Genomic DNA, 11,639 nt, shown 5'->3' with positions numbered 1-11,639 from the left:
TGTACCTCGAGACTGCTGTGTAAAGGCAGAAGCTGCAGGCCTGCTTCCCTTTCCCAGCCTGGCCTCCTGGTCCTTCCCGAAGCCCCACAGTGGCTTCTGAGCTGCTCTATGCAGCTATGGAACCCTCACACCTTGGGATCCGGCAATCTGCACCCCTCGGCCACATGCTGGAACCTGAAAGAGCTCCTGCCCCAGGATCAGGCCTCACCCCTGCCTGTCCAGCCCCTGGAGGGCAGAACCTCAGCCGCTGATGGATGCAGACGGACACTGGGCTCTCCAGACAGCCTGGGGACCCCGGAGAGGAGGCCGAGCAGGGCGAACTTCCAGCTTCCCTTTGGGCTCTGGGGTACCCTCTTTCCAAACCCCCCACTCACCTCTCCCTGACAGACACAGAGGAAATCTGCAATGCCTCGGCCCAGCCCCCCACTCCTCAGTTCTTCCCAAGACTTGGTGATGCATCTGGTTTCTGGCTCCTCTTAGCTCCCGTGGGGGCAGCCTCCCAGCCTCCCTCTCCTCCCTCCTGGCTCTCCCAGACCCAATCTCCTGTGCCGTGATGTTCCCTCATGCTAGCCCATCTCCCATCCACCTTGCATGTGAGTAAAGAGATGAAATATGAGGCTGAGGCCGCTGCTCTTTCAGCTGTGGGACCCCCTCCTCAGCACCCGCAGGACCACCCACGCCCCGCTGGAGCCCCAGCTGGGAGACTGTCATCGGTGGTCCTCGTGTGGCCCTGGAGGGGGCTGCCCTGGGTCCCCACTGGAAAGTCACCCTTTGGTCAGGTGCAGGGGTGAAGGGGCTGGAGCACGCACCTGACCCCATGCCCTGGCGTCACCATGCACCCCTCCGTGCTGCAGCCCAGTATTGGCTCTGGAGCTGCGCCCAGCAGAGCACAGTCGATTTCTTCCAGGGTTGTGGCCCGAGGCCAGTGTCCCCCTCCCCACAAAGAGCAGGTCAAGCAAACAAAACAATCAAACCACAAAGCAAATGGTACAATTTTAATTCATCCACAAGTCAACTAGAAAGAAGGTAAAAGAGTATTCTGCACCAACACAAGGGAGGGTGGGGCAGCTGGGAAGGCGGTGGGGGAGGGGAAGAAAAGGAGAAGTAAGAAAAGAGGGAGAGAAGGAAGGGGCAGAGTCAGGGAAGGGAGAGAAAGGGCACAGGGAAGAGAGGCACAATCTTGTGGTCCAAGTCCTGTTTTGGCCTCATCTCTCCCCCTCTCCTTGACGCTTGGCATGTCGTCAACACAGCGTCTTGTGCCCGGACTCCCAATAGCTTGTTCCTGGACTGTGTCCCAGGTCCCCCCTCAGGGGGGCACACGGCTGTCAGTCCAGACCACACTCACATTAAATAAATTCCAATATACACTGTACAAGGAAGCCAGGCCCGTCCCTCATCTCGCCAGCCGCCCACCCCCAAAGGAAAACCCCTCCCCAGTCCCTCTGCATCAGGGGACCTCCGTGAGCGGAAGAAGGAATAGCTTGGTTCCACTGGTCCTGCCGTGTCCATGCATAAAGCCATCGTGGCCACTAGGGGCACCAGTGTGACCCCTCTCCCCCCGAAGTGGGGCCGGCGGGTGTGAGGAGGGAGTGGCCAGTGGCAGCAGGGCTCCCTCTGAGCCCTCTTTGTCACCCCCTGGCATCTGTAGCCCTGAGTCCCCTCTTTCCAGCTGCAGCCTGAGCAGCACAGTCTGGGGGTTGGGGTGGGGAGAGGGGGTCGTGCAAAGTGGCAAGGGGAGGACTCCCCTCAGCCGTCCCCCTGAGAAGACCCATGTGACCGAAGGCAAGGCAGGGGCCGGGGATGGGGGCGGGGGAGGTACACTACAGGCAGGGGCAGAAGACGCAGGCAGGTGGTGCCGACCCTCCATCACTCTGCAGGCGGGTGGGCCAGATTGGCCAGAACCTTGGCCTGGTCTACGGCATCGAGCAGGTTCTTGGCGTCCACGGCCAGGGTGTGGGAGGCTGTGAGCATCTGCCGCTTGCACTCCTCACTCAGGGAGGTCACGGCGTTTTGCTGGGCCAGGCGCATCTTATTGATGAGCTCTGCCAGGTCCTTGTTGAGCAGCTTCTGGGTCCCCTCAATCTGTAAGAAAAGCGCACAGAGAGGCTGGGAGTCTGAGGGGCCGCAAAGGTTAAGCCATGCACGCATCCCCTTTGCTGTTGGCTGAAGCAGTCCGAAGTTCGCTGGGGGGCAGGTCTGACCCAGGCGTGGGCTGAGTCCAAGGTTGGCATGGATGGACATTACAGATGCCCCAGCCCCCAGCCCACCCAGTGCTGGGTCTGTATGATGCAGCCCTGCAGATCCCCCTTCGTTGCAGCATCCCCCATGCTGGCCCAAGGTTAGAGTGAATGGTCAGGGGACAAGGGCACTTGGTCATTTGTTAGCTGTCTACCGTCAAACCAAGAGACCGGGGATCATGATTTGAACTGTAGGGTTTTGTTTTCACCGCCATATCCCCAGAGCCTAGCACACTGCTGAGCACTACTCCACACTCAAGAGATATTTACCAAGTGAAATGAATGACCTGAGCCATCAGAGGGAAAGTAAGGAGCTCTCACATCAGAAGGGACAGCTCCAGCGGGGCTCCTCTATGGGCTGCTGCCGCCACCCAGAGGGAGGCCGGGAAATGACCAAACTCTCCTGTGTTGTCTTGAACAGTCACAGGTAGTGGAGGCTGTGTTGCTGACCAATGCGAGATGGGGAATCAAACTACAGCCTGGCAGGGGGCCCGGGGTTCTCCTGAGCTCCGTGGCTGGTTTCCAGACAGACAACCAACACATGTTGAGAGGCGGTATTGTTCGGCGTTCAACTACGTTCAGAGTTTCCTATGGCTGTGGTCCTAACCCAAGACAAATGGGGTGGCTTAAAACAGCACAGATTCGTTTCTTACACTTCTGGAGGTCAGAAGGCTGAAATGTGCCCTACGGGGCCAAAGTCAAGGGGACAGCTGGGCTGTGCCCCTTCTACGGGCTCTAGGGGAGAATCTGTTCCCTGCCTTTTCCAGCTTCTAAAGGCTGTTTCCTGCCTTGGCTTATGGATCTTTCCAGCAATGGCAATATTCCAATCTTTGCTTCTGTCATCCCATCTCCTTCTCTGACTCTTATAGGATGTCTGCATCTGCCAACCCTGTTACAAGGACTTACACTGCACCCACTTGGGTAATGCAGCATAATCTCCCCATGTCAAGACCCTTAAATTTTTTTAAAAAATGTTTTTATTTATTTATTTTTGAGAGAAAGAGAGCGGGGGAGGGGCAGAGAGAGAAGGAGACACAGAATCCCAAGCAGGCTCTGTGCTGTCAGCACAGAGCCCAATGCAAGGGCTCGAACACATGAACTGTGAGATCATGACCTGAGCTGAAATCAAGAGTCGGACGCTTAACCAACTGAGCCGCCCAGGCGCCCCTCAGGATCCTTAACTTACACCTACAGAATCCCTCTTGCCAGGTAAGGTAACGTAGTCACAGTTCTGACGATTAGGCTGGGGACACCTTTAGGGGAACATTATTCTGGCCACCCCGGGCACAATCTCAGAATAGAACACCAAGCTTTTCATTTTGGTTTTCAGTAATTGTTTCTCACTTACAAAAAAAAAAAAAAAAGGAAATTATTTAAATGATCAACTGAAGAAACCTTAACTATTTTGCTATTTTGATGATACATTCACTTCAGCCTTAGTGTGGTGGGTGATTAGATAAAGGATCACCGGAGGGGAAAAGGGAAAGGGAAGGTCTGTCCATCTGTGCATGCCCTCATGCAAAATTACCGCAACTCTGTAAGACTTAAACTAGGAGACTCCCCCTGGGAGCCTGGTCATGTCCCTGGGTGCAAACACAGCCCCCTAGGGGTCCTGCTCAGATTTGCTGTGTGGAGCCACATGTCCTGTGCGGAAGGCCCTGCAGATGGAAACGAGGCTGCCCACATGGTCCTTCTGAGTCTCCTGCGTGAAGCACAGCAGAGGACACAGTCTGGGATGAGGACACCCACCTCGGTCCGGGAGGATGACGGCAAGGAGGGCAGGAGATCATCCACACTCCCAATAAGCTTCCGCAGGGTCAAGCCCACGTTCTGCGAGAGAGAGGGAGGAGGGGGACTATCACTTCTTGCTTTTTTTTTTTTTCAACGTTTATTTATTTTGGGACAGAGAGAGACAGAGCATGAATGGGGGAGGGGCAGAGAGAGAGGGAGACACAGAATCGGAAACAGGCTCCAGGCTCCGAGCCATCAGCCCAGAGCCCGACGCGGGGCTCGAACTCACGGACCGTGAGATCGTGACCTGGCTGAAGTCGGACACTTAACCGACTGTGCCACCCAGGCGTCCCTATCACTTCTTGCTTTTTGAGAAAGCTGTATTTCCCTGGGGAAGAGTCCTCCCGGGCTGGTATGTGCCCTCCGTGTCTACGGGGCACTAAATTCCCTCTGACCGCCCTGCGCTAAAGGGAGTCTTTCTGAGAAAGTCGCCTACTGGGCAGATGAGGGAGCTCGACGCCACCGCCCTTCCGCCCAGGGCCAGAATGAGCAGCCTCCGCCTGCCCCGTCCACGGCTCTCACCTTCACCACCACCACATAGCCCTCGGGAGGCAGCTGACAGAGCTCGTTCTTGAGATCCAGCACAGCCCGCACGAGCTCCATGACATTGAGGTACACCAGGTCGTCGGTCCGGTCCAGGTTGGCTGTGGGCTGGATGGACTGGGGGCAGGGGGGGAAGTAAGCGGCCAGAGGGGGGGTCATGAGTTTGCAGGACACTGCTCTTCTTTCTTGCGCAGACGCTATTGATGCCAACATGGCCGCCAGCCCAGTTTGAAAAGATTGTTCTCTGACATAACAGTGCCCTGTCCTGGGGATGCATCCCCTCCCTTCTGCTTTTAGGGGTTCTCAGATTAGAGTCTGCTAGGGAGTCTTAAAACAAAAAAATACTTCTGGCTGGCCTCACACCGGACCAACGAAACCATCACCGGGTTTGGGGGCCAGGTGGTTCTCAGAGCTCCTTGGATGATTCTAATGGGCAGCCAAGGCTCACACCCACTGTTCTAGAATGAGGAACACCAGCTACAGTAGGAACCGTGTGGGTGCAGGAAGCCAAGGGGGCAGCTTGAGAGAGGAAGGGGGTCCACACATCCTGCTCCTAGGGCTGGGCCAGTGAGCCTTCCCGCACATCAGGGAGTGAGCACGGGAGGCAAGGAGACTGGGTTTCCCCTTGCTTTTTCATGAGTTAGCTGTGTGGCCTTAGACAAGACACTTCTTCGCTCTGGGCCTCAGCTATGTGAGGATACAGGACTGGGTTATTTGTGAAGTCTTCATAGCCTTGTGTCTCGTGGAACCCTGATTCAAACTCATCACCAGCTTCGGCAAAGCCAACACGTACCTGAGCACCCAGCCGCGGTGGCTTCTGGGGGGGGGCCGTGAACTCCGCTGCAAGGAGGAGGGAGAGTGAGTGGTGGGGGGCGGGGAGGGTCTCGGCACCCTGGCTCTTCCCTTCATTCCTGCTGCCAACCAAGCCAACCTCCTCTCTTCTGCTACCCGGAGTCCCAGGGAAACTAAGCCCGAAGGTGTTTCCAGGAAGGTGCCTGGGTAAATGGGCTCTGGTCCCCCTGGTCCTCCCATAGTCAAACACCACTGTCCATTTTATAGAAAGCAAAAGCCAAAGTCGCAGCGGAGGTGGAGTCCTCACACAGACGTCCCAGCGCCTGCTGGACACACACTGGCCCCTGAGGAACAGCATACACGCTGGCCTTGATGGTCACAGGGAAGAAACTTCACTCTGTGAAGTAACAGGTGGCTGTGGAGCCCCTGACCTGGTGCCAGAGCAGCTCCTGGGGTAGACTTGTGAGGATTCCCTAATGGTCTGCTTTGAGTGTTTGGGGTTCAAGGAAGTGAAACGGCAGAAAACCCACACTATTCGAAGTTACTTGACCTTCCTATGCCTCGGTTTCCTGTCCTTTGTAAAATGGGCGTAATGACCTTTTTTTTTTTTTTTAATGTTTATTTACTTATGTTTCTTGAGAGTGAGAGAGAGCGTGAGCAGGGGAGGGGCAGAGAGAGAGGGAGAGAATCCCAAGCAGGCCCTGTGCTGCCTGAGCAGAGCCGGATGCGGGGCTGGATCTCACAACGGGTGAGATCACGATCTGAGATGAAACGGAGAGTCGGACGCTTGGGGTGCCTGGGTGGTTCAGCTGGTTAAGCGTCTGACTCTTGGTTTCAACTCTGGTCGGGGTCTCACAGTTTATGAGTTTGATCCCTGTGTCGGGCTCTGTGCTGACAGTGCAGAGTCTGCTTGGGATTCTCTCTCCCTGTCCCTGTCCCTCCCCTGCTTTCTCTCTCTCTCTCTCTCACTCAAGATAAATAAATAAATATTAAAAAGTCAGCCACTTAACCGACTGAGCCAGCCTGGCGCCCCACGTAACGATGAATCACGCCTATCTGATAGAGTTGCTGTGGGGTCAGAGCTAACATTTGCAAGCAACTTGGGCCTGCGCTTGGCTAGTGGTGAGTTTCCGGTGACTGTTGTCATTGTCACTGGTTGCTCATCACCATCACCATGATCATCAGCCTCACCCTCCCTAGGATGACAAAGATGAGCCTGGCTCACTGCTGACTCTTCCTGACCCCCCTTCAGCAGCAGCTTCTGGAAAGGCCCTGTGGGCTTAGCTGCCCCTGTCCCCTCTCTTCCATCCCTGGGGCCCTCTCTCTCTTTCATCCTAGGGGCCTAGGGAAGAGAGGCATCCGCTGGGAGAGGCGGGCGGAGCAACTTTACTATCCCTGCAGGCAGCCTCCAACACAGTGAGGGGGAGATAGGAAGAACCACTAACATCTCCAAATAAATGCAGAAGGAGATACACTGAAATGAGGGCTGAGGACCCCGGCAACAGAGGGAGACAAGAAGAGGCCTGGGCAGGGAGACAGTGGGGGCGGTAGATGGAGCTGAGACTAAATACCAAATCCCAGACGGGCCCTCTCTGCACACTCTGAACTGAAACAGGCAGAGTTTCTTAAAATGGCAAGCAGATTCTGCTGCTGTCTGCAGTGGGCAGCAAGCGCGGATGGGGGCTCCACGCAAGATGTCAAGCAGAAGTTCCTGCCAAAAGGAAGGGCGCAGACACTTACTATAGCCGGCCTCCTTCTCTGGGGTCTGGAAGGGAGGAGAGAGAACGTGTCACCAATGAGGTTCGCGGGATACCTCACCCCCGACCTTGACCTGTTCCCCATGCCCTCAACTGTGTTTTTGGAGGTCATAGCTGCAGGGGGACACCGGCGAGCTCTTGTCCCAGGGGCCGGGAGGGCCCTATGGCAGAGGAAGGATGCACTGTGGGTGTCGATCAAGCGGGAGCTCAGGAATGGAGGTTCGTGGAGATCCAAGTAATGGGAGAAGTCAGGCTCCCGAGGTGAGAGGCAAAAAGGGAACGGATGGGCAGGCAGGGGGCCTGGAGCTTGGGGTCCCGCTGTCTCCCATGCCTTCCCAGGCCTTCGCTTTAAGACAGAACCTTCTCCCGGTGACTTACCAGTGGGGACTTATCGTTCATGTACACCATGGGGTCCTGCAGAGGAGGAAACCAAAGCAAACGACTTAGGATTCTGGAACTGAAAACCCCAAGGATGCATGGAGGGCATTCACTCTCATCATCCGGGCAGGCGAGAGGACACAGATGGACACGGTGGTGTGGACATGGCTCCCATTCAAGTGCCTTTATCAAATTGTGCTCAGCAGCGCTGCGGGCGGGGGCGGGAGGGGGATGGGGGGAGGGGGGATGTTGGGGGCCGAGGGGGCTGGAGGGCGGGGGGGGGGAGGGGGCGGGGAGAAGGTGGGGGGCCGAGGGGGTGGGGAGGGGGGGCGAGGGGGCGGGGGGGGGTCCCTCCCCCCCACGACTCAGTGGCTTCTCACCAAGGATTTCTCCTCCTGCCTCAGCCACTGGTAATCTTCCACCATCTGCTTCTGCTGTTTGTCCAGGATCTGCCTCATCTTGAGCCTCTCGGCCTCCCATAGCTGCTGGGCCTCTTCTCGGCTGCTGGGTCGGATGAAGTCCTCCTCCTGAGAGGTCAGCGGGGAGAGAGGAGAGGACCCGATGAGTCCCGTGCCCAGGCCCAGGAAGGGCAATCCTCAGAAAGAGCCTGTGGGAGTCACGAGCCTTGGCCTCGCCAGCTGCTTTCTCATTGGAAAGTTCTTAAATCCGCAGCCGTATATGCACACAGTTATTGGATCCGTCAGCCCCGAGCACGTGCCCCTGCTGCAGTGTAACCTCGAGCCCGAGAGCACAGCACTGAACATGCGTTGTATTTAAACAATGGCTCGATCTGCTAATACAATTTTATTTTCAAATGACCGCCCTAATGTTATTTTCTCAGTTGGCACTTGTCGTGGCTGCTGTCACTTAATAAATTAAAAATGCAAAGCCAGTCTTCTGGAAAGCCTTGGGTGCTTATCGTCACCCGAACACCGTGGCAGTGGGTCTGGAAGCCCTGAGGAGCTGTGGTGTGGCTGCAAAGCTGTCCATACAGGGTACAGGCTGAGGGAAGGGGCAACGGCCCGCGCCCGTGTGACTGCGTCTTTTTAGGAAAACATACTCTTTACTATTTTTTAAACATTTATGTATTTACTTACTCATTTACTTATTTATTTATTTTGAGAGAGAAGGAGAGACAGAGTGGGGGAGGGGCAGAGAGAGAGAATCCCAAGCAGGCTCCATGCTATCAGTGCAGAGCCCTACTCGGAGCTTGATCTCATGAACTGTGAGATCATGACCCGAGGCCAAAATCAAGAGTTGGACACTCAACTGACTGAGCCACCCAGGCGCCCCCAAAATGTACTCTTTTTTTAAGCTAGTAGCTTGGGTTATTTAGCCAAAGGCTAAAAGAAATGTATGAACTAAAAAAAAGTGGAGAACAAAACTTAAAGAAATATGGATCTATAGATATGTCATAAATGCTTCCTTTCCTTGGCTTCATTAATCTAATCTCCATCTTAACTTGTTTAAAGGGCTTCGGAGCAATAGTTTTACCTGCTATTTCTTTTCAACGTTTTTATTTTTTATTTTTGGGACAGAGAGAGACAGAGCATGAACGGGGGAGGGGCAGAGAGAGAGGGAGACACAGAATCAGAAACAGGCTCCAGGCTCTGAGCCATCAGCCCAGAGCCTGACGCGGGGCTCGAACTCACGGACCGTGAGATCGTGACCTGGCTGAAGTCGGACGCTTAACCGACTGCGCCACCCAGGCGCCCCATTTACCTGCTATTTCTTAAACAGAAGGTATTACAAGGGCACCTGGGGGGCTCAGCTGGTTAAGCTACTGACTCTTGGTTTTGGTTTGGGTCATGATCTCAAGGGTTGTGAGTTCTCTCTCTCTCTCTCTCTCTCTCTCACTTGAGATTCTGTCTCCCCCTCTCTCTGCCCCTCCTCTGCTCATGCTGTCTCAGTCACTCTCAAAACAAATACGTAAACTTAAAAAAAAACCCATTTTAAACAGGAGGTGTTACATGTTTTCTTAGTACTTCTTTTCCCTTAATCTTCCCCAGGGTTCATTTACATCTTTTGCTTTTTCCTGCTGTACATGATTACCTTGGCCTCCTGGACTCATGAGTGCCATATGTCATTTTTTCGATTGCATAAAGCCCAGGGTGTGCTTTGTCGGGGCAGGACCTTTCTATGGCATTCAGACCAGTGGCCTCCTCAGATCCTTGCTTTTAAAGTGGCCATTTTACATACAAGTCTCTTGCATAAATTGCTAAAAATTATTCTCTATCTACTTTAGCAAGCCGTAATCTCTGCCAAGCCTCTAAAAAAGATTTTCCCAACCAAACCTTCTAAAATGCACTTGAATATAACAACACAGTTTCAAATTAGTTATATTTCCTAGCGCTCACTGAGTTTCAATCACGGCTCTCAATTTCTAACAATACTTCTCCCCCACCCCCACCCCCACTCTGCTGCAAGTTACATTTCTTGCTGAAATATTCTTTGTTCGTTAATCCATTCAACAACTACTTATTAAGCAACTACTATGTGGCAGGCATAGGGCTGGGTGCTGGGAGGGCAGTGATAGTAGAATATGCAATGTCCCTGTTCTCATAGGGAGAACTAAGGAATAGTTAGCCAGGACTTTCTCAACCTCAGTACCATTAACATTTGGGACCAGATAATTTTTTTTTCTTGTAGGGGGGCGTAGAGAGGCAGACAGAGAGACAGAGGTGAGAGAGAGAGAGAGAGAGACAGAGAGAGACAGAGAGACAGAGAGACAGAGAGAGAAAGAGAGAGGTGGGGGGGGAGGGACAGAGGCAGAGGGAGAGAGAGAGAGAATCTTAAGAAGGCTTCACAATCAGCACGGAGCCTGATGTGAAGCTTGATCCTATGACCTTTGGGATCATGACCTGAGCCCAAATCAAGAGTCGGATGCTCAACTGACTGAGCCATCTAGGCGCCCCAAGATAATTTTTTATTGAGGAAGATTTCCTGTAAATTGTAGGTTGCTTACCAGCAATTCCACCCACTAGATACCTATGGCATCTCCCCAGTTGTAACAAAAATGCCTCCAGACATCTCCAAATGTCCCCTCTGAGGTAAGATCACCTCAGCTGGAGGCTATTGAGTTAGACTTTATTTTAAGACAAGTTTCAGGACATAAGAGTATTTTATAATCATAGAATTGATAAAATAAGTAAGATTGATTTCAGAGGCTGATGCTCCAGAATGAGGGTATTTGAAGGTTGTAAATACCCATGGTTAAATGTCAACACCTGCAAACACAATGGTATGGCTGCCCCAGGCTATTGGCAAATAGTAACACAGGAGCTAAGTGTAAAATATTGTGACTATCAAGCTAGGAATCTCAAGGTAAGACGAGGCTAGACTGAGAGAGAGTAGATGCTGGTAGAAGAAGTTAGTAGTCAAGAAAGCACTGTGTAGTTTTGTAAGCATTAAAAGAAAATTCCCAATACTCAGATACCTAGGGTGCCCCAAGTCTGATCACCATCTCATCAGATATTTTAACATGTATTGGAAATTTTTTTCCTATGACTTAAAATTGCATAATAAAACTCAAGGTGAACATTAGATTTTTAACAATTAATCACTTTAGGGCTTACTTGCCTACACGGTACCTCAGATATTCCTATCAGGTAATGGATACTTACATTGCTGGTCACTTTAAAAAGGAATCGGGTTCTGGTGGTACCTTAAAGTGACTCTTGCAAAACTGTGAGTCCTTCCATATTTTGGCTACCTGCCTCCCATCTTGCCAGTCTTATTTCCATATCCAAATGCATACTCCTATGTTCTAGCCAAACAGCTCCCGCACTTGCCCTGTGGCTTCACATCACTCAGTCTTGGCTCCTACTGATTGATGACTCTTTCATCCCCCATATCCCAGTTTCTTCCTGTCCAAATCTTCCCCATCCTTCGAGGCCCAGCTGAAAAAAAGAAGCTGGAAGCTGTTCTTCTCTTTGACCTCCCACTGCACCTTTGCGTTACTTCTGTGCGCCACTCCCAGCTTTATGGCTTGCATCACAGGTAAGTGTGCATGCACCCGCCCTATTCCTTCTGGCCGCCTGGAAGCTCACTGAGGGCTGAAGTCTCTCGTTCTCCCTTCAGCACCTAGGACAGTGCCTGGCTAACCGGTCCTGCACAAAGTAGTAGTTTATTGAATTTTATT

The 11,639-nt window shown here is 52.9% G+C and overlaps 1 protein-coding gene across 5 annotated transcripts in view; it reads right to left on the bottom strand.

Annotated features, from left to right (window-relative positions):
- Positions 1 to 980: 980 nt before the first annotated feature.
- Positions 981 to 11,639, bottom strand: part of PTK2B (protein tyrosine kinase 2 beta) — a 126,681-nt gene continuing 116,022 nt past the window's right edge. For all 5 annotated transcript variants that reach the window (XM_043564668.1, XM_043564683.1, XM_043564654.1 and 2 more), the window contains 7 exons: positions 7,879 to 8,025; positions 7,499 to 7,534; positions 7,104 to 7,128; positions 5,365 to 5,411; positions 4,551 to 4,688; positions 3,987 to 4,067; positions 981 to 2,082 (listed from right to left, as the gene is read on the bottom strand). In XM_043564668.1, coding sequence (XP_043420603.1) covers positions 1,867 to 2,082; positions 3,987 to 4,067; positions 4,551 to 4,688; positions 5,365 to 5,411; positions 7,104 to 7,128; positions 7,499 to 7,534; positions 7,879 to 8,025 — 690 coding nt within the window. In that variant the 3' untranslated portion in view covers positions 981 to 1,866. The remainder of the gene's footprint in view (positions 2,083 to 3,986; positions 4,068 to 4,550; positions 4,689 to 5,364; positions 5,412 to 7,103; positions 7,129 to 7,498; positions 7,535 to 7,878; positions 8,026 to 11,639) is intronic.

This window comes from Prionailurus bengalensis, chromosome B1 (genome assembly GCF_016509475.1).
Source record: "Prionailurus bengalensis isolate Pbe53 chromosome B1, Fcat_Pben_1.1_paternal_pri, whole genome shotgun sequence".
Taxonomy (NCBI): domain Eukaryota; kingdom Metazoa; phylum Chordata; class Mammalia; order Carnivora; family Felidae; genus Prionailurus; species Prionailurus bengalensis.
This window is presented reverse-complemented; position numbering and strand designations above follow the sequence as displayed.